This window comes from Erythrolamprus reginae, chromosome Z (genome assembly GCF_031021105.1).
Source record: "Erythrolamprus reginae isolate rEryReg1 chromosome Z, rEryReg1.hap1, whole genome shotgun sequence".
In the NCBI taxonomy this organism is placed as follows: Eukaryota; Metazoa; Chordata; class Lepidosauria; order Squamata; family Dipsadidae; genus Erythrolamprus; species Erythrolamprus reginae.
In genome coordinates this window covers 135501593-135525908 of record NC_091963.1, presented here as the reverse complement: position 1 = coordinate 135525908, position 24316 = coordinate 135501593, and the positions used below count along the sequence as shown (strand labels likewise).

Sequence of the window (24316 nt, the reverse complement as noted above, 5' to 3'; positions counted from 1 at the left end):
TAGTACAAGGGCAGACTAGATGGACCAGGAGGTCTTTTTCTGCCGTCAGACTTCTATGTTTCTATTAATTAATTATTTATTTATTTACTTATTTATTACTTACTTACTTACTTACTTACTTACTTACTTACTTACTTACTTACTTACTTACTTAATTCAACTTCTATTCCATCCAATCCTGAAGGACTTAGGGTGGCTTACAACAACAATAACAACAACAACAACAACGATTGTTAGGTCCCACAGAGTGGGTCTTCTCCAGGTCCCGTCAACCAAACAATGTCGCTTGGCGGGACCCAGAGGAAGAGCCTTTTCTGTGGCGGCCCCGGCCCTCTGGAACCAGCTCCCCCCAGAATTGCCCCCACCCTCCTTGCCTTTCGAAAGCTGCTTAAAACCCACCTCTGCCGCCAGGCATGGGGGAACTGAGATACACTTCCCCCTAGGCCTTTACAATTTTATGCATGGTATGTCTGTATGTATGATTGGTTTTTATATAATGGGTTTTTAACTGTTTTTAGTATTGGATTTTGTTATATACTGTTTTATTGTTGTTGGTAGCCGCCCCAAGTCTGCGGAGAGGGGCGGCATACAAATCCAATAAATAGATAGATAGATAGATAGATAGATAGATAGATAGATAGATAGATAGATAGATAGATAGATAGATAGATAGATAAAATTAAGCATCTTAAAGCAAAAATTGTTGAACCAAGGTCTTTGAAATTCGGCTAACTTACAAAATGCGTCCAAAAATCCAGAACCCATGCCTCCCATGGAACTGAAATTTGGCAAACCTTATAAAACACTTTATGGCATAAAAATGATCATAAAGCATTTTATTACATAATACAAAATGTCATAAAATCTTTCCTGTGCTGATGTTGGACTGTGCTACACAGTTCCGCATGAGCTTTCTTTTTTAAAAAATATATTTTTATTTTTAAAATATATATCTTAATATAAAATAAAACAGGATTCCTTGCCCAGCTCCTGTTTCCCTAGCAATTCAAAAGCCTGCAAATGTGAGTAGATTAATAAGTAAGAGGTTCAACAGCGTTCTGTGCACCTTTGGCATATAGTCACATTGGCCACATGACCACGGAAAGTGTTTTCAGATAACGCTGGATCTTTGGGCTGAAAAACAGATGACAACTGTGTCAAAGAGCCAGACATGAAGGGACAGGGAAATACACTGCTCAAAAAAATAAAGGGAACACTTAAACAACACAATATAACTCCAAGTAAATCAAACTTCTTCAGAGTCTTTGGAGAGAGGCAGCATACAAATCTAATAAATACAGTGATCCCTCGATTATCGCAAGGGTTCCGTTCCAAGACCCCTCGCGATAATCGATTTTTCACGATATAGTGGTGCGGAAGTAAAAACACCATCTGCGCATGCGCGCCCTTTTTTTTCCATGGCCGCGCATGCGCAGATGGTGTTTTTACTTCCGCACCTGGGAAGACCCAGGGAAGGTTCCTTCGGCCGCCCAGCAGCTGATCTGCTCGGCAGCGCCGCAGCAGCGAGGAGCCGAAGATCCGGGTTTCCCCACCGCCCACGCAAAGGGGAAACCCAGATCTTCGGCTCCTCGCTGCTGTGGTGCTGCCGAGCAGATCAGCTGCTGGGCGGCCGAAGGAACCTTCCCTGGGTCTTCCCCGCCGCCCACGCAAAGGGGAAACCCGGATCTTCGGCTCCTCGCTGCTGCGGCGCTGCCGAGCAGATCAGCTGCTGGGCAGCCGAAGGAACCTTCCCTGGGTCTTCCCCGCCGCCCACGCGCCGCTCGAGAGCAAGAGGGGGAGAGATAGAGAAAGAGAGAGAAGGAAAGAAAGAGATGAGAGAGGGAGGAAGAGAGTGTGAGAGAGGAAGAAGCAAGATAGAGAAAGAGAGAGAGAAAGAAAGATGAGAAAGGAAGAGAGTGACGTCATCGGGTGGGAAAATATTTTTAATTAATATTTTTTGAAAAATCGCGATATAGCGTTTTGCGAAGATCGAGATCGCGAAAATCGAGGGATCGCTGTAAATAAAAAATCAAACATCTGTGAAATCAAACTGTCCACTTAGGAAGCAACACTGATTGACAATCAATTTCACATGCTGTTGTGCACATTCAACTTTGTACAGAACAAAGTATTCAGTGAGAATATTTCATTCATTCAGATCTAGGATGGGTTATTTGAGTGTTCCCTTTATTTTTTTTTTTGAGCAGTTTACTTTCTAGAACTAAAGACAATGGGGGGAAAGGAAAGGGACAGAAGAGATAGAATGAGAGAGGAGGAAAAGAAATGAAAAAAGAAACAAAAAGCAGTGACATTACTTTTCCCCCCCGATACAATAAAATGCATGATAAATTATAATATCAACCTTTTTAGATATACCAAATATAGCCATTTCTATAGCAATAACCCACTTGATTGTCAAAAACCCAAAGCCAACATTTTATTTTATTTTACACTTTCACACAGAAAGTCCAAAAACGGTTTCCAAGTAACCACAAAACTATTTACATTCTTATCCCTAATTAGCACAGTCAACTTTGCCATCTCCACCTGTTCCATCATCTTTTCAATCCATTCCCCAATTGAGGGAGTTAGCACTTCTTTCCATTTCTGGGCATAATAAAATTCTTGCAGCTGTCAACGTGTATAGCAACAAAGTCCCATCCCCCCTATTTAATACAGGTAGTCTTCAACTTACAACAGTTCCTTTAGTGACCGTTCAAAGTTACAATGGCACATAATAATAATAATAATAATAATAATAATAATAATAATAATAATAATAATTTACAGTAATATAAAATACAAATCCAATGTTAAAAACAAAAACCGTTTTAAAACCCTTAATTAAAAACAATCATACAACCCAAACAAACCATACATAAAATGGAGCAGCCGAGGGGAATCAGTTTCCCCATGCCTGGCGACAAAGGTGGTTTTTTAGGAGTTTGTGAAAGGCAAGGAGGGTGAGGGCAGTCCTAATCTCCGGGGGGGGAGTTTATTCCAGAGGGTCGGAGCCGCCACAGAGAAGGCTCTTCTCCTGGATCCCGCCAAACAGCATTGTTTTGTTGACGGGACCTGGAGAAGGCCAACTTTGCGGGACCTAATCAGTTGCTGGGATTCGTGCGGCAGAATGCGGTCCTGAAGGTATTCTGGTCCAATGCCATGAAGGGCTTTATAGGTCATAACCAACACTTTGAATTGTGACCGGAAATTGATCGGCAGCCAATGTAGACTGCGGAGTGTTGATGTGACATGGGCATATCTGGGAAAGCCCATGATTGCTCTCGCAGCCGCGTTCTGCACGATCTAAAGTTTCCAAACACTTTTCAAAGGTAGCCCCATGTAGAGAGCATTACAGTAGTCAAACCTCGAGGTGATGAGGGCATGAGTGACTGTGAGCAGTGACTCCCGGTCCAAATAGGGCCACAACTGGTACACCAGGCGAACCTGGGCAGAATGCTCTCCTCCTGTGACGTGACTGTTTTTCAAAGTTACAACTTTTGCAGCATTCCCATGATCATGTGATCGAAATTCAATGCTCGACCACTTGTTCATATTTATGACGGTTGCAGTGTCTCAGGGTCATGTGATCAACATTTGCGACCTTCTGACAAGCAAAGTCATTGGAGAAGCCAGATTTACTTAACAATTGTGTTACTATCAATTGCAGTGATTCACTTAACAACTGTGGTAAGGCATATGGTAAGATGGGGCAAAACTCACTTAACAAAATCTCACTTAACAACATACATTTTGTGCTCAATTGTGGTTGTAAATTGAGGACTATCTATAGTCCTTAAAAAAAAGGTTTCCAGAGTAATTCAATTTAATTTATTTAACTTCTAAGCCACCCAATTCCTAATGGAATTCCATATAGTCGTAGGCCTACAGTAAGTCAACTTTAAAAAAAATTTAAATTAAACTTGTACCTCTTTATTTTTTTAACTTTCCCAAATGTTTACCCCAGGTGATAAAAAGTACTGTTCTTAACATTTCAAAGGCAGATATATTTTTGAATTTCTCCCTGAATTTTTTAGTAACTTTTCTAGTACATTGGGAACTCTGCCAGTCAGCAATCTGGTAAGGAATCTGGTAAGGAAATATTTCTGAAAGGATAACACGAGGGAGCTCAGCAACACAACTGCACTTAACAGCCGTTTGCAGCATCATTCAATCATGGGACCACATTTTGTGATGGTTTTCAGCAACACCATTACAAAATGTGGTACCATGATTGAATGATGCTGCAAACGGCTGTTAAAAAGAACTTCTGTTTAAAAGAAGAAGCTGTGTCCATTGTAAGCCATTGGTTTGCTTAAAAGCTGGAATTTAACTACCAGACCCTTTATAACTGCCACATTCACTTACTAACCAACACATATTTTCAGTCGTATTTTTTTATTGTCATGACTTACAATTGTGATGGGTTAGCTCCATTATGATTAGCAAGTCCAGAACTATTCCTATATCTCTTCTTCTATTTCATTGATATGTTCTATTGCTATATCTTCTTTTCTATTCTTTCATAGATATATTTTACTATGAGTATCTCCTCTATAACCTTCATCATGTATTTTACTATGTGTGTGTATATGTGTGTGTGTGTGTGTGTGTGTGTGTCACATGTTTTTTTGCTGAATTTGAAAATTAAGGGAGGCTAGGCCTTATTTTGGACACATCAGCTAGCCATACCCACTAGGACTTGAACCTGCAACCTTTGCCTTGTAAGGCAGAGAATTATCCTCTAGGCTACAGTATCCAATCCCTTCAGCTCTGCACCAGGGAATATGTGTATTGGACTAACTAACTAAGTAAATAACTAAATAAATAACTAAATAAATAAATAAACTAACTAACTAACTAACTACCAGAGCCTTAACGATTTAGCAAGATAAAGATGGGGAAGCATTGCAAGTCCATTTATATCCTGGTTTCCTAGTACTCAGGAGAAGGAATAGATTTAAAGCTTTGCTGTACAACTAGTCTTCAACCATTACAAGGAAGCTGAAAAAAGTTTTTCACATTTACCACTGTTACAGCATTCCCATGGTCACACAGTTAAAATTCAGGTGCTTAACAGCTGGTTCATATACAGGACAATATGCAGAGTCCTGGGGTCACGTGATCACCGTTTGCAATCTTCTGACAAGGGAAGCCAATAGGGAAATTAGTTTTGCTTAAAGACCAGGTTACTAACTTAACAGAGGTAGTGATTCGCTTAAGAACTCTGGCAAGAAAGGTCATAAACTGGGACAAAATTCACTTAACAACTATCTTGCTTAACAACAGAAAATTTGGGCTCAGTTATGGCATCCTCATAAGGTGAGGACAACCTGTAGCAGTTCTTAGAATGCTTGGCTGCATAGCTAGAGGTATAACAAGCAGGAAGAGGGAGATTGTGACCCCGCTGTATAGAGCGCTGGTGAGACCCCATTTGGAATACTGTGTTCGGTTCTGGAGACCTCACCTATATTGATAAAATTGAACTGGTCCAAAGATGGCTACAAAAATGGTGGAAGGTCTTAAGCATAAAAAGTATCAGGAAAGATTTAATGAATTCAATCCGCATAGTCTGGAGGACAGAAGGGAAAGTGGGGACATGATCAAAGCATTTAAAATATGTTAAAGGTTAAATAAGGTCCAGGACGGGAGTGTTTTTAATAGGAAAGTGAATACAAGAACAAGGGGGCACAGTCTGAGGTTAATTGGGGGAAAGATCAGAAGCAACGTGAGAAAATATTATTTTACTGAAAGAGTAGTTGATGCTTGGAACAAACCTCCAGCAGACGTGGTTGGTAAATCCACAGTCACTGAATTTAAACATGCCTGGGATAAACATATATCCATTGTAAGATAAAATACAGGAAATAGTATAAGGGCAGACTAGATGGACCGTGAGGTTTTTTTCTGCGGTCAGTCTTCTAGGTTTCTCAACTGTTCCGTTCTTCCCGAGTCTTCAGAGAGGGGCGGCATACAAATCTAATAAATTATTATTATTATTATTATTATTATTATTATTATTATTATTTCCTTTTTTTTCTGTTCAGGCCAACAAACTGAAGACACGCACCCAGCACAACACTCTGAATCCTGTATGGAATGAGGTCCTCATCTACAACGGGATAACCGCAGAGGACATGGCTCGCAAAACCCTGCGGTGAGATAAAACCCCACCTTCCTTGCTTCAAATCTCACGCCGTGGCCCCTTTTTCCCTCCCGTGCTCCCTTCCCTCGACGTGATTCTCCATTCTTCCTCTCTGTTTCTGCCTCCCAGAATCACCGTCTGTGATGAGGATAAACTGACCCACAACGAGTTCATCGGAGAGACGCGGGTGCCGCTGAGACGCCTGCGCCCCGGCCAAAAGAGACACTTCAACCTGTGCTTAGAACGACAACAGCCGGTGAGAACTCAGCCCAAAAAAGGTTGTATAGCCTGCAATGTCTCGGTGATTATCTGCATTTGATTCATTAGTAAGGCTTGGAAGTTCAGAAACACTTTTACTTTTCTTTGCTGGTCAATTTGGCTGTCTGCCACCCCCACCCCCTCTTAAGATCCTGCCTTGTGTGAGATGTCCCCCTGCCCACCTACCCCCAGACCCAATTCTCCTACTTTTTACCTGCATTTCACAACTATTTCTACCTTTTCACCAGTTGGAATGATCGCCTATTCCTAGTGGAACAATGCAAAGACAAGAAGAGACTTACACACAGCAATCTGTGAGCCGATTTATTTCATAAACGAATAGCTGTGCCTGGTTTAAAGTTAAGGACTGGTGGGTGAGAGAGACATTTAATGAGGATTTTACTCTTTTGGGAGACAAATCTCCGCAACCCCTTGCCAATGGCCAAAAAAAAAAAATAGGCAAGCAACCCAAACCATGTACAGCTCCCTATCATAGCCAGATGTGTTGTCCTGCAAACCATCATTCCATAACAGAGTAGGGAAATCTGTATTGTGGACTCGGGGCCATTTATAGAATTCAGCTTTCTTAGGGGCAAATAAATGCAGGTTAGGTTTTTTCCCACCATCATCGAGAGCCACATATACAAAATACACATCGGTTCTAATGGGCCTGTCATTAGCTTTTTTCATCAGTCTGTCCCATTCTCCCGCCCTTCTGCGAGGGGCCTTTACACCCCTTGACTTTGCTGGGGCCCTTGTTTAAAAGTTGGCTAAATTCTCTCCTATCACAACAGCTGGCATCCCCTTCTTCTATGACTGCAGCCCTGCGTGGAATCTCCTGCTATCTGAGAGAGGTGAGAGTTTTTCTCCCATCTTACTCCCGCCCCAAAGAGGGCACTTCAAATTCCTCAACAGAAGGATAGGACTGGGGATGGACCACCTACTCCCTGCCAAGGGCTGTTGCCCCATTGGGGGGACTTACGTGCTGAATAGCAGGGCTGGACCAGACCCCAAATAGAGCCATGACCCCTCCCCATCCCCATTTCTTCCCCTTCTACTTCCCTTGCCAATTGGCAAAGAAACAGCTCCTGCATGGAAATGATCTGAGCTTGTCAATTGGTCAAGAGTTCCTCCCAGGTTCTCCAATCACCCGAGCACTCAATGTGATGGCCCTCCCCCAATTTCCTCTCCCCAACATTCTTTCCTAGCAGGCTCTCCCAAGCATGAAGTTAGGATCAGGGCTAGAGGTGGCTGTCCCTGACAAGAGCCCTAGGCTAGCAAGAAGTTAGGAAGAAGATATCTTTGTAGCACGAATTGGCAAAGGGAAGCCCATTTTTGAGATGAAATCCCAGGTCCAGTTTTCCAAACCTGATGCCTTCCAGCCGTGGGGTGAACTACAGTTCATTCCCAGCTAGCGTCACTGTCGATTCTGCTGGCTGGAATATTCCTTAGATGTATTTTCATTCAGGGGTCCAAGGGGTGTATGCAGAATGCCCTTGCTCAGCTCACCCCTTCCTCTCTAAATAAACCTTTGGGGTACCATGGGATCACCCACTGAACCTCTATAGCTGAGGTAGAATCTGGGTCTCCCTGCTCTTAGTCCAGAACCATAGTCAGAGGTGGGCTGCTAAGGTGGAACAGTGATGTGTGCTCGCCCCAGTGGTTTTGAGTGACAGCGGAATCCAGCGCACTTCTGCTACTGCACCTGGACAGGTAGCAAAATCACATGAGGTGTCCGTGGTGTCCAAAATCGCGCGATTTCACTACCTGCCCAAGTGCAGTAGAAGAATTGCGCTGGACTCCGCTTGTACTCAGAGCCACGGGGGCGAGCACTCGTCGCCGTTCCACCTTAGCAGCCGACCTCTTCCATACCTCACTCTGGCATGTAGTTGAGGGCAACTGGGAGACTGCTAAGATGGGGAAGGCTGCCCTGGGCTCAAGGAATTCAAAAGCCCAAGGCTGAATGCAAGGCCTTCTAAACGTTTCACCTGGGTCTCAAAATGTCCAAGGCCTAACTGAGGCCTAGTTCACACAGCCAGCTAAGCCAGGGGGTCAGCAAATGTTTCAAGCGATAGACACCACCAAAATTATCCTGTTTAAAATGAAGATACCAAATTAAACGTAGTTATTGATAAGAGTTTATATGTTTTTGCCATTCTGCTCAACCTTGGAGGCCATGGTGTCTGTGGGACCCCTGTAGTAACCCACACAATACTTGGTTTGTGAACTCAGTTGTGGTGCTTCATAAATTATGGGTCGTGACCTAGCACTTTATGCAAAGCTAGGCCATTGTGGCTTATTCAGCGAGGCATGGGTTTTTAAAAAGAAAAAAAAGAAAAAAACAATGATGTGTGAACCCAGTTGCAAAAGTTTGTTTGGGAAGGCCGGAGGGGATGGGCATTTGACACAAAAGCATTCAATAGCCTTTCCTTTCCCCCCACTGCATAGTTGGAACCCCCAGCTGGCTGGGCCCTGGAAGAAAGGGGTCGCATCCTGCTCGCCCTCACATACATCTCCGAGCGTCGTGGATTACTGGTGTCTATCCTCCGCTGCGCCCACTTAGCTGCTATGGATGTATGCGGCTACTCGGACCCTTATGTAAAAACGTGAGAAATGCGCACATACAAAGGGAAGAGAGGGGTTCTTCTAATCCAGTGATGGTGAACCTATGGCATGGGTGCCACAGGTGGCATGTGGAGCCATATCGGCTGGCACGCAAGCAGTTTCCCCAGCTCAGCTCCGATGTGCATGTGTGTGCTGGCCAGCTGATTTTTAGCTCACACAGAGGCTCTGGGAGGGCGTTTTTGGCTTCCAGAGGGCCTCCTGGGAAATGGAGGGCGTTTTTACCCTCCCCTCCAGCTCCCAGGAAGCTTTTGGAGCCTGGGGAGGGTGAAACACGAGCCTACTGGGCCCACCAGAAGTTGGGAGACAGTCTTTTTCCGGTCCTCCAAAGGGCCTCTGGGGAGTGAGGGTAGCTGTTTTTGCCCTACATAGGCATTGAATTATGGGAGTGGGCATTAGTGTATGCGCGATAGTGCATGCGCGCACACTTTCGGCACCTGGGGAAGAAAAGGTTCGCCATCACTGTTCTAATCCTTTGTTAAGATCAACCATGCTTAAGGATGGACGGGGGAGTGGGGAGAAGTCTAGAGGTTTGAAGAGGGAAGGAAGAGATGTAATTTAGCCTCTCCCGTGTCTGCTGCGGACATGAAAGCCTTAGTCTCGAGAGAGGCTCTTTCCTTTAGCCTTCAGTCGATCAAGAGACCATGTGTAATGTTCCCATTTAGGAAAGCTTTTAGAGACTTGGTTTAATAACCCTGGAATTAATGTTCGGAAGATGTCCCATTTGCTGTAGTCATTTCAAATTTTCTCTCTCCGTGCTTTGGATTTACGACTTCTTGTTGAGTTTTTATGGTGGCGCTTTAGTGCTTGCACAGGCTGGTTGTTTTCCTGAGAAGGGGGACAACTGTCTTTATGTGCAGGCTTAATCTCTCACTCTCCCTGTCCCCTCTTGTTCTCCTGGCAGCTACCTGAAGCCGGATGAAGAGAAAAAATCGAAGCATAAAACGACCGTGAAAAAGAAAACTCTAAACCCAGAGTACAATGAGGTAGATAAAGGAGACAAAAAGAAGGGGCTGTACGATTGGGGGGGGGGGAGTCTGATCCTGTACACCCCTAACTTTTAATACTTTATCTGCCCCGTTACAGGACTTTTTCTATGAGATTGAACGGTCAGATCTTGGTCATAAATCCTTGGAAATCACCGTTTGGGATTACGATATTGGGAAATCAAATGACTTCATTGGTGAGAAGTTGGAAGGAAATCGTCTAGTTTTAAGGGAGGGTCATTTAGTTTAGCAGACACTGTGGGGGTGTTAATCTGGATTGAAAAGGCCGAGTGTCAATTCTACAAGGACATGAAGGGTCCTTGATGCTCCCTTGAGCCTGGTTGTTTTCTTGTAGACATTTCATTACAGAAATATCACTGATGTTGTCTAATGATGCTGATGATGGGTAGTACGTAGTGAAGGCCTACCAAAGGTTTTACTACCACATTGTGGGCATGGCTTATGCAGGACGCCCTGCATTTTTTCTCAACATCTTTCAGTGCAAATTGGGGGCTCTGGGGTGCAGCTCCATTTTAGCTACCCCACTGCGTTCCCCCTCCCGTCCGTGCAGTAGCCCACCCCTGGTAGTACGGATGATGTTACCTGGTTTGGGTAGTGAAACATCTGCAAGAAAACAACTACCGTATTTTTGGGAGTATAAGACGCACCGGTGTACAAAACACACCTAGATTGTAGAAGAAGAAAACAAGGAAAAAAGAACTCTGAACCAAATGCTATATAAATATATTGTTTAATAAAATACCAATGTAGCAAAATACTTTATACAACCATGTATACTTTTACAAACTTAAAACTTGACAGCTTTAAGACTTTTTGATTTCAACTCCCAGAATTCCGCCTCTAGTCATGCTAATGGGGTAATTAGAAGGCAAAAACAGCCCCATTTTTGCCTGTTTTTTTTTTACAAAAATGGGTGGGCAAAGGGTTTGGGAAGCCTGCAGAAAGTTCCGGGTGCTGGGGAATTGCAAAAATGCTCCAATTTTTGCAAAAACACAGCCCTTTTTTGCCCGTTTTTTCACAAAAACTGGGGCATTTTTGCCTTCCCCCAGTTCCTAGGAGCTCTCTGCAGGCTTCCCAGACCCTCTGCCCACCCCATTTTTGTAAACAATGGGCCCATTTTAAGCAAAAATAGTATATGGGCATGGGGCTTTGGAAGGCCAAAATTGGCTGTATTCGGTGTGTAAGATGCACCAACATTTCTACCCCTTTTAGGGTGAAAAAGGTGCGTCTTATACTCCGAAAAATATGATAAGCTCAGAGAGTAACCAAGGACTCTTCATTTCAAGCCTGAGCTACAGATATTCTCCTTTTTTGGTCTACAGCAGTGGTTCTCAACCTGGAGGTCGGGACCCCTTTGGGGCTTGAAGGACCGTTTCACAGGGGTCGCCTAAGACCATGGGAAAAGATAAATTTCCCATGATGTTAAGAACTAAAGCTTCTATTCTGGCGCTTTGGAACATATTTTTACAATCCAACCAATCTGGCGTTTACTGTGGGTGTGTCCCTCTGACCTTCCTGCCCATCAGCTTAAAGCTCTGTTGGGAGAATTAGCTCTAGATCTATGGTTGGAGGTCACCACCATGAAAAACTGTATTAAGGGGTCGCGCCATTAGAAAGGTTGAGAACCACTGGTCTACAGGGATAGCAAAGAGTCTCTTGCTCGTTCAGAAAGTTCTCAGCATTCTCCTAAAGAGGCTGAAGACAGTTACACTGAATAGTAAAGGCAGGAGAACGTCACAGAAAGGATGCCGTGCAGTGGAGACCTTGGCACTCTCCGGGCTTGGCTGTTTGCTTGCAGATGTTTCCTTACCAAACTAGGTAACATCATCTGATGACATTACCTAGCTGGTAAAACCTCACCCGATGACGTTGCCTAGTTGTGTGATGACACGGCTGCAAGCAGACAACCAAGCTCAACAGGCGACCAAGAATACCACCGCTCCAGCTTGAGCTTAAAATATATTCTTCTCTACTGGATGCTTTTCCAGCCAATAGGAGAACCAGCCATTTGCAGACTCTCAAATTTATTTTTAAAGCAGACCCAGAATCCCTCAAGAGAATTTGAGACTGAGATTTCCAAACTTCACAGCCTCCTCCTCCTCCTCCTCCATTCTATATAAACATTTTTAATTGGTTGCTCCGGGGTGGTGGACTGCAGTATCCCTGGGATCCTGCCCAATGAGAGGACTAGGGGAATGTCAACTCCATAACCAGCAGCTTCGAAATTGCAAGAACCTCTTTGTCTCGTTGCAGGTGGGGTGACCCTGGGATTAGGGGCCAGTGGGGAGTGCCGGCAACACTGGCTTTCGTGCCTCCAGACCTCCGACTGCCGCCTGGAACACTGGCACACCCTCACCAACGAGCTCCCAGAATCCTCCACCTTTGGCCCTTGAGGTCCCTGCGATCCCCATAAAACTGCACCCTTCTATCTTGCCTGCCTGCCAAAAACAAAAAAACCCAACTGGAGGGGCCCAGCACCCAGAGGCCCCTCTCTTGCACGAGGATGTTTGCACGTTTCAAAACTACTTGTCGTGGGGGACCATTTATGCTATGCTCTAGGGAGGCACTTACTGTAGATGGGAGGCCACACATGGGGGGGGGATTGGGGGCAGACGCAGAAGGGCTGGGGAGCCGAGAAGAGGAGGAGGAGGAGGCATCCGATGGGCAGCTATTGGAATTGTTAGGTGTCCTAAACGAGCATCAGATGAGTGAAATCGATAAAAGAATCCCCCTGCCCTTCTGGTCTTTCTCTCCCCCTACTGCTCTTTCCTCTCACTTTGTAACCTAAGAGTGGTTGTGAAATGCTTCTACTTTTGTACAAATTATTGCTGGCTGCAAAACTTATTTTTTTAACCTTTCCAAAAAAGAACAAACCGGTCAAAAGGACGAAGTGATTTTATTTTAAAGTCCCCTATATTGTTCTCTCCTTTTTCCACATGGGCTCTTGTTCCTCTTAACTTAGAAATGTCAGAAGCAATTAACTGTAGTATTTCTGCACCATAAAAAAAAAAAAAAGGAATAAGCGTCTGCATTGATTTTCCATATGGCTCTGTTCTTCTAATTAAGTTGCTGTCTTCTTCGGATGCATGCTGGCTCAAGCTATGCATTCATTTTTTTATTACTGTATTATTATTTCTGTGTCAAGCAATCGTTTTTCACTCTGTCCATCCTATAGTTTCTAAAAGAGGGTCAGAGAAAACAACACTGCCCTCTTTATTTGCTTTAAGTTCAGTGCTCTTGTTTTTCCTTCACGTTGGCAAGCTATTCGAATCTGAAAAGATTCTGGGCACATTGAGAGTTGGGAAGGTAGAAGCCAAGAATGTCAAGTCTAAAAGGAGGATAGAGATAGAGCTTTGGAATAGCACACGGAGAAACACAGAATAAAGAACCGCAGTTTTGTTTGAAGTATAAGTCTACCCACACAATTGAAGTTCACACGACCTTGCCTTGCACCCCCATTAAGGTGCTACCTCAAACTTAATCAGTGATGGATGACTTATACTTCTCACTTTATTTTTATTTTTCATTTTTGTTTCCTATCATTAGTCTCCTTGAATTTTACATTCGTAGTTTCAGAGCAGTTTTCCATTGAGTTTTATTTGTAATCATTCAGAAGACTGAGCTAAAAAAAACCCTGCAGTTCTATAAGACTTGTAAGTTTATTAAGCATTTTATCACTTTATCATTGCCATGAATAAACATGGTGAGGATTGGCAGCATCATATCTCATGTCTGTGCTTTACAGGAGATTTTTGAAGTTCCCCAGCCCTGAATGCACCAAACAGCAGGAGCTCACACACACTGAACACGTTTGCCAATCTAAACACAATAGGGGACCAATCACAGAATTCCCAAGTGCCGTTAAGGTAGTAAGCTGGGAAATATAATTAAGATGAGTGTGAATCAGTCTCAAATTTGACGTGCTGCTTTCAATGTGCCACTCCTCAGGAGGCCTGGAGATGCTCATTATGTTTTAGTTAATTCCTGATATTGTTCCAGCAAATAGGTTCCCCACCCACCACCACCCCATTTTTTTCTATTTTTTTCCTCTCCAGACCCCACAATCACCCTCCGTGTTTTCTCAAAACAGTTCAGAGAACCCCTTTACTTTAACAGGCAATTCATCCAGCCCACGGAACCAAGCTAGAAATGTTCTCATCCTCTCTATCAATCTTGAATGGGACTCGTACGACTTAAAAGTTTTCTGTAACTTTGCTTCAGACCAATTGATTGGGCAGGTATTTTAACCAATCCAAGTAGCAAGCCCAATATGTATTTCTCTTTCCCTAGTCCAGGGGTCATCAACCCACGGCTTTGGAGCCGCATGTGGCTCTTTCATCCCTCTGCTGCAGCTCCCTGTCGCTGGCCAGTGCCACAATTTTGAGAGGAGCTTCCAGTTAGGGTTGGGAAAAGCAGGGCGCGTTCGGAGGAGAGTCTACAGCAAGGGGCGGGTTTTCCAGTAAGCTCCACAATTGATAGGGCTTTCGGTTAGGAGAGGTAGAGGAAAAAGAATAGTGCACTAGGAAGAGACTCTATGGTGGGGGAACCAGACTTCGGGTCAGTTCCAGAATTGAGCGGGAAGTTTCTGATTAGGACCTTTATGGCTCTTTGGGTGCTTAAGGTTACTGACTCCTGCCCTAACCTCCACGATACGCTTACATTTTTGGACTATCTGCCATTGTTCTTAGAGCCTTTCCATAATGGTTACTTCCTGAAAAGTTCAATAATTTCTTCAATGTTATTTTCCACGCAGCCACCTGCTTTTCTCAGTATCTATCTTATTCCATTCAATTTTGTATGGCACCCAACTCCCTAAGGACTCCCTAATACCTTCTACTTTTCTCTCTGGAATTGCTTGCAATTGTGCCTTTTTAGATGTTTCTCGTTTAGAATGTAACACGGCTAGGTTGGCCATGATATGTTTACAGAACAGGCTCGGGACAGTCCTAACCTGGTTCAGGGAAAGGGTTTGCGAAAGTTAGCAAGAGTCGAGAGGCCTGAGACATGTACAGAGCAGATTCTGCCTTCCATTTTGCCCGAATAGGCTGATCTGGTCTATCGGAAAGAACCAAGCTAGTGATTAAAGGCAGAAAATAATGTTAAATGCAGAAATTACAATTTAGCTTATTTTTATTTTAATCACTATGTGAGCGGAGGGTGGGGGAGAGTTACCATTTGAGTTTCCAAAATATCTTGGACCCCCGCGATTAAAATTACTCACTTCCACTCTGAACAGCCTAGCTGTTCACCAAGAGACACACAGTCCTCAAGTGACAAATCTGTTTGCTTTGTAAGATGTGAATCAACGCTGAAACAGAGGTAGTATCTTCCATCTGTGTTTATATACAATTATTTCACAGCCAAGTAAAGTGAGCGCTTTCATTTCTCTTAAAGTTGATTCACCCATGGGGCCTGAGAAATATTTTCTTCTTTCAACTGATAAAAAGATTTTTTTTCCTCGCAATTTTTAATAGAGGACTCTTTCTTACTGTATATTCCCACCAGCATTAAATATATATACATATCTGTAGCAAAACTAATGAAGCACTGCAACAAGTAGCAACTTGTGGAGAAACCATCTGGTAAAATAAAACTAAAAATGCAATTACAAAACATGGGATGTTTTCAACTCAGCTGTCGCAAGCATTTTTTGAGGGTTAAAACTGCATTTCAGTTGGGCGAAGAGAAGTGATGGATGTCCAGTGTTTACACGTGCAGTAGAAAAACTCCTTGTTACTGCTCTCTCTTCCTGCCTGGACTACGGGTGGTCCCCAATTTACAACCACAATTCAACCCAGAGCATCTGTCACTAAGTGAAGTAGTTGTTAAGCAAGTTTACCTTTTTTTGCTGCAGGCATAAAGCAAATCACTGTGGTCATTAATTGCCCACCGGAAGCCAGCCAAGAAAGTTGCAAACAGTGGTCACGTGACTGGGATACAAACTGTCATAAATACCTGCCAGTTGCCAAGTGCCCAAATTTTGGTCATGTGACTGATGCCTTTAAGTGGAAGGGCCAGTTGTAAGTTTAAAAAAAGTCACTTCCGTTGTAACTTCTGAATGGTCACTATACGAACGGCTGTTAAGTCGAGGACCGCCTGTAGATCTGAAGCATTTTTTTTAAAACCAATTCCTTGAATTTTTCTGAACTTTGTTTTGCAGCAAAAGAGAGACTTTTTAGCTCTACCTCGTCAATGGATGCTAATTATTTCAAGTAAATTTTTTCTTTACCAGTGTGTCAAATCACACAACAGGGTCAGGGACTGTTAACAGGCGAAAGATTTCAGGGAAGGGAAGGAACACAAGAGTGTAGAAATCGCAACTGGATGCTTTTAATACAAAAACAGAATCCCCTTTATTGACTGTTTTGCATGTCCGCCCTCCCCCCCTCGGAGTCTGTAAACAAAGAAATAATAAAATAAAAGGGGAGGGGCACCGTCCCCCCCCTCACACGCAACGGAGAGGTCTGTGTCCTTTCAAATGACGCGCCGGCTTTGCCACTGTCACTCGGGGATGTCGATGACCAGCTCATCATCACCGTCCAGGGGGTCTTCGCCACTCCCCTCCCCTGCGTCACTGAACATCTGGTGGGGCACCGTGCTGAGGATGGTAGTGGGTGGCAGCTTGGGGGTCCCTCTAGGGGAAGGAAAAGGTAACCCCACCACGACAGAGGAGCAGTCCGAGTGGGAAGCTGGGGGCAGGGGGAGCTGTAGACGAGAAGAGAGAGAGAGAAACTGAGACGGGTGTTGGAGCTTTGTGGCTTCCCCTTCTTTCCTCCTCTTCCTCACTTTCTTTCACAGTCCCATGGAGAATCTGGTTTTTCACATCATCCTGACCCATAATGATACTTTGGTTCTTTGTCCAAATCCAACCACTGGCATTGGTTAAGCGTGGTTTATGGCTTAAGCCAGGAGTCTCAAAACCTGGCACCTTTGAGACTTGTGGACTTCTACTCCCAGAATTCCCCAGCCATCTATGCTGGCAAAATTTGGGGAACCCCTGGCTTAAAGATAGGGTTGAGTAATCCACAAAGCACATGAGATTCACCCTATTCACCCGTTTGGCGGGACCCAGGGGAAGAGCCTTCTCTGTGGCGGCCCCGACCCTTTGGAACCAACTCCCCCCAGATATCAGAGTTGCCCCCACCCTCCTAGCCTTTCGTAAGCTCCTTAAAACCCACCTCTGTCGTCAGGCATGGGGGAATTGACATGTTCCCTCCCCCTAGGCTTATAAAATTTATGCATGGTATGCTAGTATTTATGATTGGTTTTAATTTGTGGTGTTTTTTAAATTAACTTAAATATTAGATTTGTTTTACATTGTATTGTGTTGCTGTGAGCCGCCCCGAGTCTGCGGAGAGGGGCGGCATACAAATCTGATTAAACTCAAACTCAAATCCCTCAAAGGCATTCCAAGATTGCGCAATGCCAACAATGTTGAGTGAATGGAATGAGTGTTTTTTATGCTTTTGGGGGTTTTTTAGATTTTAATTAATTAATTAATTGGATTCAAGGTAATTGTACACTGTTTGTTATATGTTGTGAGTCCTTGGAGAGGGGCGGCATAGGAAAATCCAATAAATAAATAAATAATTCTCCCACCATTTTTCAACAGCTAAGGGATAAACCTTAGGGCGATATGCCCCAGAAATCCTCCCCAACAGGCAGAACAGGGGTGCGCCCCGCAATCTGAGTGACCATGTTACTACTAGTAGCAGCACCTCTACAGCTCCTGGCTTCGCCCTGAATTCTCTGCCTTACTCTACGGGCCACTTAGTGCAGGTGTTAATATACCATATTATACAAACGTATCTTGGTATTTGTCAGCTCAGTCACGAAGCTGGAAGGCACGGTTAAAAAAAAAATCCCATAAATCAATAAGATTCTTTTCCCACAACATAATGCTTGAACGTCTTACAAACCCCTGAAACCCAGCAACAGCTCTGCTTTCATCTTGGAACTTTTTATGAGTGTAGCCCAAAGCACGGGAATCAAACAAGTTTGGATGAGTGACTATCTGCTGTGGGCGTGCGGTATATTATTCACAGAATGTTTCATAGAAGCCTCGAGCCACGAACAGCACCAGGGTTCAAAGTTAATTTGAGGTTTGAAGCATCTCGTCTCTCTTTTCATAGCTTTTGCTCACCCCACTCTCTAAGGGCAACTTCTCCGAGAAATAAAGTTTTCAAGTAAGCTGGAACACATCCGACCTTGCCCAGTCATTTCACCCCCGCCCATTCCAAGTATGAATGCAGTTGTGAATTTAATCCAGTGCTATAGATTCCAGCATGCCCTTAAAGCAAGACTGCGTATACAGTGGTAGCTCTGCTTACGAACTTAATTCGTTCCGTGACCAGGTTCTTAAGTAGAAAAGTTTGTAAGAAGTGAAATTTTTCCCATGGGAATCAATGTAAAAGCAAATAATGTGTGCGACTGGGGAAACCACAGGGAGGGTGGAGGCCCTGTTTCCTCCCAGGAGATTCCTAGAAAGGCCCCATGGAGGCTTCTCCCTGCCTTTTCCGGCCCTGTTTCCTCCCAGGAGATTCCTAGAGAGGCCCCACAGAGGCTTCTCCCCGCCTTTTCCGGTCCTGTTTCCTCCCAGGAGATTCCAAGAGAGGCTTCTCCCTGCCTTTTCTAGCCGTGTTTCCTCCTAGGAGATTCCTAGAGAGGCCCCACAAAGGCTTCTCCCCGCCTTTTCCAGCCATGTTTCCTCCCAGGAGATTCCTAGAGAGGCCCCACGGAGGCTTCTCCCCACCTTTTCCAGTCCTGTTTCCTCCCAGGAGATTCCAAGAGAGGCCCCACAGAAGCTTCTCCCCGCCTTTTCTAGCCGTGTTTCCTCCCAGGAGATTCCTAGAGAGGCCCCACGGAGGCTTCTCCCCGCCTTTTCTAGCCGTGTTTCCTCCCAGGAGATTCCTAGAAAGGCCCCATGGAGGCTTCTCCCTGCCTTTTCCGGCCCTGTTTCCTCCCAGGAGATTCCAAGAGAGGCTTCTCCCCGCCTTTTCTAGCCGTGTTTCCTCCTAGGAGATTCCTAGAGAGGCCCCACAGAGGCTTCTCCCCGCCTTTTCCGGTCCTGTTTCCTCCCAGGAGATTCCAAGAGAGGCTTCTCCCTGCCTTTTCTAGCCGTGTTTCCTCCTAGGAGATTCCTAGAGAGGCCCCACAAAGGCTTCTCCCCGCCTTTTCCAGCCATGTTTCCTCCCAGGAGATTCCTAGAGAGGCCCCACGGAGGCTTCTCCCCACCTTTTCCAGTCCTGTTTCCTCCCAGGAGATTCCAAGAGAGGCCCCACAGAAGCTTCTCCCCGCCTTTTCTAGCCGTGTTTCCTCCCAGGAGATTCCTAGAGAGGCCCCACAGAAGCTTCTCCCCGCCTTTTCTAGCCGTGTTTCCTCCCAGGAGATTCCTAGAAAGGCCCCATGGAGGCTTCTCCCTGCCTTTTCCGGCCCTGTTTCCTCCCAGGAGATTCCTAGAGAGGCCCCACAGAGGCTTCTCCCCGCCTTTTCCGGTCCTGTTTCCTCCCAGGAGATTCCAAGAGAGGCTTCTCCCTGCCTTTTCTAGCCGTGTTTCCTCCTAGGAGATTCCTAGAGAGGCCCCACAAAGGCTTCTCCCCGCCTTTTCCAGCCCTGTTTCCTCCCAGGAGATTCCTAGAGAGGCCCCACGGAGGCTTCTCCCCACCTTTTCCAGTCCTGTTTCCTCCCAGGAGATTCCAAGAGAGGCCCCACAGAAGCTTCTCCCCGCCTTTTCTAGCCGTGTTTCCTCCCAGGAGATTCCTAGAGAGGCCCCACGGAGGCTTCTCCCCGCCTTTTCCGGCCCTATTTCCTCCCAGGAGATTCCTAGAGAGGCCCCACAAAGGCTTCTCCCTGCCTTTTCTGGTTACAGTTTCGGAGGCTCAGGTTTGTAAGTGGAAAACCGTTCTTGAGAAGAAGCCAAAAAAATCTTGGGACACCCGGTTCTTATCTAGAAAGGTTCGTAAGTAGAGGCATTCTTAGGTAGAGGTACCACTGTATATACAAAGCCCTCATCTCCATCCACCCCCACCGCCTTTCTTGAGGTACCTTGAGAGTGTGGGGCCTTGCTGGCCGCCGGGCAGAGCGAGTGGCGTTGCTGTCAGGCTGGGGGGGAACAGGTTCTGGCCCCAGTGTCAAGTAGTCAGAGGGGAAGGGAGCATAAGTGGGTGAATTCAGCTGGGTGGGAAAGGGATGGCGAGAGGGAAGAGGTGGAATAAAAGAAAATCAAAATATGAATGATGAGCAGGTGATTCTCCCCAATTGAGGAGGATTGAATTAAAACTGATCTGAACACATCTGGGGGACATCGCACTAGGGAAGGCCAAGTCATTGTCTTCACTGATCTCCTGTCGGTTCAACTAGGCCCCTTCAGAGGGTTAACATTCTTCCCACAACCAGCCAACATGGATGTTGGTGAAGGTGATGAGCACGATGACATTTGGATAGTGTCAAGTCTGAGGCAACCCATCTTTTTTCCTCCTTCACACTCATGAATATTTTACTGATATGTCACGATTTTGATGGATCATGTACAATGGACGATTTATTACCAGCCAATTATAAAAGTTATTTATACCCAATATTTTCTGGGCCACAGATGCTATATAATATCACATAAGTGTTATAAATTCCTTCTGGGTTTCAGTTTTTGAATTCCTTATACACTTATTCAAAGTTTTCTTTGTTTAGATTATAACACTAATTTTAAGTATCACATTTTCTCTTTTTAAAGTAAGATGTTCCAGACTCGGGAATGAATGAATGAATAAATAAATAAATAAAATGAATGAATGAATCACTCAAACAAACAAAACAAACACTAAACAAATGTCAAATCTGGTTCTTTAGTTATTTTTTTCCCTTCAACAGTATGGAAATGCTTCCAAATGCTTAGATTCTTTGATACCCTCTTTTTTAATCACTTGTGGAAATAATTCAGCTTTTTTTTAACTGAGGAATTATACATCCATAAATATATCCCGCAAGACTGATTAATACCATAATCTTGGTCAGACACTCGTTCTCTACATGTTTGCATCCGATTTATACTGTCTGGGCCATAAAGGGCTTCCAGATCCCTAGGCAAGATGATGAAGGGACTCAATCTCAAGTCAATGTCCAATATCCAAAGTGTCCAAAAACCTCAGCAATGTAAAATAGGCTACATGAATAGGGGTCAACGCAGATCATGAAATTAACTGGATGTCTTAGCCACATTTAACCTAGCACAATTGCGTGGATTTGAAAGTTTTAAAAATGTAAATACAATCAGTCAGAATGACCAGGAAAATTGCTGAGATGTGAGGTTATCAGAATAGGGAATATAAGAGGACACATTTCATGGCTTCAAAGATCCCCTTCGTGCATGGGCAAATTTTTAATTTAAAAGAGATGCCCTTGTATTCACCTAGGACCATTCAGCGTGGACTTTCAATTGTGCAAGGGAGATTAAATGCCCTTCTACATTTAAGGATTCTAATCTGGTTAAGGAAGGTGAAGGGGCTAATCCGAAATAGATCCTTGGAAGAGATCCAGGCTGAATACAGTGATCCCCCGCTCGTTGCGAGGGTTCCGTTCCAGGAACCCCCGCAACGAGCGGGTTTTCGCGAAGTAGCGCTGCGGAAGTACAAACATCATCTGCGCATGTGCAGATGGTGTTTTTACTTCCGCAGCGCTAGCGAGGAGCCGAAGATTGAGGACTCAGCTCGGAAGCTGCACGGGTGTTTTAAAAGGTCTCCGCCGGCATGGGGGGCTTCTTAGCACCCCCCCAAACCCAAGTTGGGGGTTCGGGAGGTGGTAGGAAGCCCCCCATGCCGGCGGAGACCTTTTAAAACACCCGTGCAGCTTCCGAGCTGAGTCCTCAAGCCAAGCGCAGAAGTTAGCCTTGAATCCCTTTGAATCCCGCCGCTTCTGCTGGATACGGGCGATGGGGGGGCGAGCTGCCACAGCCCCTGGCTTCCGCGCCGCTCGTCCCACCCACCGCCCGTATCCAGCAGAAGCTGCTGGATTCAAAGTGCTGCTGGGAGCCGCAGGCGAAAGGAGCTCGGGCATCGGAGCGCGGCGCCAGGCATTGTTCTCCCGAGCTCCTTTCGCCTGCGGCTCCCAGCCCACCGCCTGTCTCCTGCTGCCCGGTTTAGCCAGGACACGAGCGGCGAAATGACTTGGAGGAATGTGAAGCTGAAACCGGCCGGTTTCAGCTTCACATTCCTCCAAGTCATTTCGCCGCTCGTGTCCTGGCTAAACCGGGCAGCAGGAGACAGGCTTTGAGTTTTGGCTGCGGGGGGAGAAGTAGGACTTTCCTAACTCCCTCGCCCCGCAGCCAAAACTCAAAGCCTGTCTCCAACGCGCGCTACGATCTTCCGGGCGAGCCAGGCTCAGCGGATCAAGGCAGCCGCTTGGGCCGAGAGGAGCCGGCCTTGATCCGCTGAGCCTGGCTGGCCCGGAAGATCGTAGCGCGCGTTGGCTGCACCGGCGGCGAAATCGCTCGCCGCTGCAGCCAACGCGCGCTACGATCTTCCGGGCCAGCCAGGCTCAGCGGATCAAGGCAGCCGCTTGGGCCGAGAGGAGCCGGCCTTGATCCGCTGAGCCTGGCTGGCCCGGAAGATCGTAGCGCGCGTTGGCTGCACCGGCGGCGAAATCGCTCGCCGCTGCAGCCAACGCGCGCTACGATCTTCCGGGCCAGCCAGGCTCAGTGACGGAAGGCAGCCGCTTGGGCCGAGAGGAGCCGGCCTTGATCCGCTGAGCCTGGCTGGCCCGGAAGATCGTAGCGCGCGTTAGCGGATCAAGGCCAGCTCCTCTCGGCCCAAGCGGCTGCCTTCCGTCACTGAGCCTGGCTCGCCCGGAAGATCGTAGCGCGCGTTGGCTGCACCGGCGGCGAAATCGCTCGCCGCTGCAGCCAACGCGCGCTATGATCTTCCGGGCGAGCCAGGCTCAGTGACGGAAGGCAGCCGCTTGGGCCGAGAGGAGCCGGCCTTGATCCGCTGAGCCTGGCTGGCCCGGAAGATCGTAGCGCGCGTTGGCGGATCAAGGCCGGCTCCTCTCGGCCCAAGCGGCTGCCTTCCGTCACTGAGCCTGGCTCGCCCGGAAGATCGTAGCGCGCGTTGGCTGCACCGGCGGCGACATTGCTGCCGGCTTGGCTTCGCTCGCCGCTGCAGCCAACGCGCGCTACGATCTTCCGGGCCAGCCAGGCTCAGTCACGGAAGGCAACTGCTTGGCCCGGGATGCTGGGCCGAAAGGAGCCGGGCTTGAAGATCGCAGCGCGCGTTGGCTGCGGTGGCGAGGGCTTGCAATAGAGGGTGGAGGAAGCGGCCATGGGAGGGCGAGCTGCCTCAGGGAGGAGGATCGGGCGGGACCAGGTGGGGGCTGGAATTTCTCCGCCAGGGCGAAGGGCGGGCGAGCGGTGAAGGGCGGGCGAGCGGGTGCTGGGGAGGGCTTCTCGCCCTCCCGACAGCAAGAGGGGGGAGCGAACGGCGTGGGCAGGCGAAGGGCGGGCGAGCGGCAGCGAGGAGTTTGCGTGGGCGGTGGGGAAACTCCTCGCTGACGCCAGCAAGAGGGGGAAGACCCAGGGAAGCCGCTGCCATCTACGCATGCGTGCCCGGCACGCATGCGTAGATGGTATTTTGACTTCCGGGTTGAAAAATCGCGAATTACCCTGTTCGCAATGGTCGGGGACGCAATAACCGGGGGATCACTGTATTAACATCATAAATCCATCAAAGCCTTTGTTGCACAGATTTGATCAAGTGCAGAGAGTTAAAGAAAGTCCAAACAGCTCCATTTTTAAAAAAAATCTATTCCTTTTGGCCAGGATGAAACAAAATTATTACTAAGGTCTATAAATGGGCAAATTATATATTTGGCCCAGTGTGTAAAAATACAAACAAATATTGGTCTTGATCTAACTCAGGCTGGCCTACAGTGGAAGAATTGCATTTGAGACACAGCAAGGAGTTTGGAAAGCGGATGTCCAAGTGCCGCCTCTATGTTGGTTGAGGCAGGCAGGATTCCCTTGAGTACCATTTGTTGGGGGTCAAGGGAAAGGGAAAGTTTTGCCTTCTCTTTCTGCTCAAGATCCCCATGTCCAATTGGTGGGCCACTGTGTGACACAGAATGCTAGACTCGTAGAATTCTGTGTTGTCTTTTTACTGAATTTCCATTGTCATTTTGTTCATCTCAGCAATTTCATAAATTTTATTTATTATGTTTAAAGTTGATGGGATATTACCTGATTTCCAAGTTTGCGTAAAGGTAATTCTGGCCGCAGTAATTATATGTATTATTAGGTATC

At 46.2% G+C, this 24316-nt stretch overlaps 2 protein-coding genes across 5 annotated transcripts in view; one reads left to right on the top strand and one right to left on the bottom strand.

Annotated features, from left to right (window-relative positions):
- The window catches only part of LOC139153541 (double C2-like domain-containing protein alpha), a 46307-nt gene extending 33717 nt beyond the window's left edge, over positions 1–12590 (top strand). Inside the window, exons 4-10 of the mRNA XM_070727605.1 lie at positions 6048–6157; positions 6275–6401; positions 7198–7257; positions 8852–9009; positions 9930–10011; positions 10112–10208; positions 12286–12590. Coding sequence (XP_070583706.1) covers positions 6048–6157; positions 6275–6401; positions 7198–7257; positions 8852–9009; positions 9930–10011; positions 10112–10208; positions 12286–12425 — 774 coding nt within the window. The 3' untranslated portion in view covers positions 12426–12590. The remainder of the gene's footprint in view (positions 1–6047; positions 6158–6274; positions 6402–7197; positions 7258–8851; positions 9010–9929; positions 10012–10111; positions 10209–12285) is intronic.
- A 2554-nt stretch (positions 12591–15144) lies between these two features.
- Positions 15145–24316, bottom strand: part of LOC139153542 (INO80 complex subunit E-like) — a 33158-nt gene continuing 23986 nt past the window's right edge. For 3 of the 4 annotated variants that reach the window (XM_070727607.1, XM_070727608.1, XM_070727606.1), the window contains exons 6-7: positions 20077–20205; positions 15145–16737 (exon numbers count right to left, since the gene is read on the bottom strand). In XM_070727607.1, coding sequence (XP_070583708.1) covers positions 16534–16737; positions 20077–20205 — 333 coding nt within the window. In that variant the 3' untranslated portion in view covers positions 15145–16533. The remainder of the gene's footprint in view (positions 16738–20076; positions 20206–24316) is intronic. The other variant, XM_070727609.1, reaches the window with a different exon arrangement.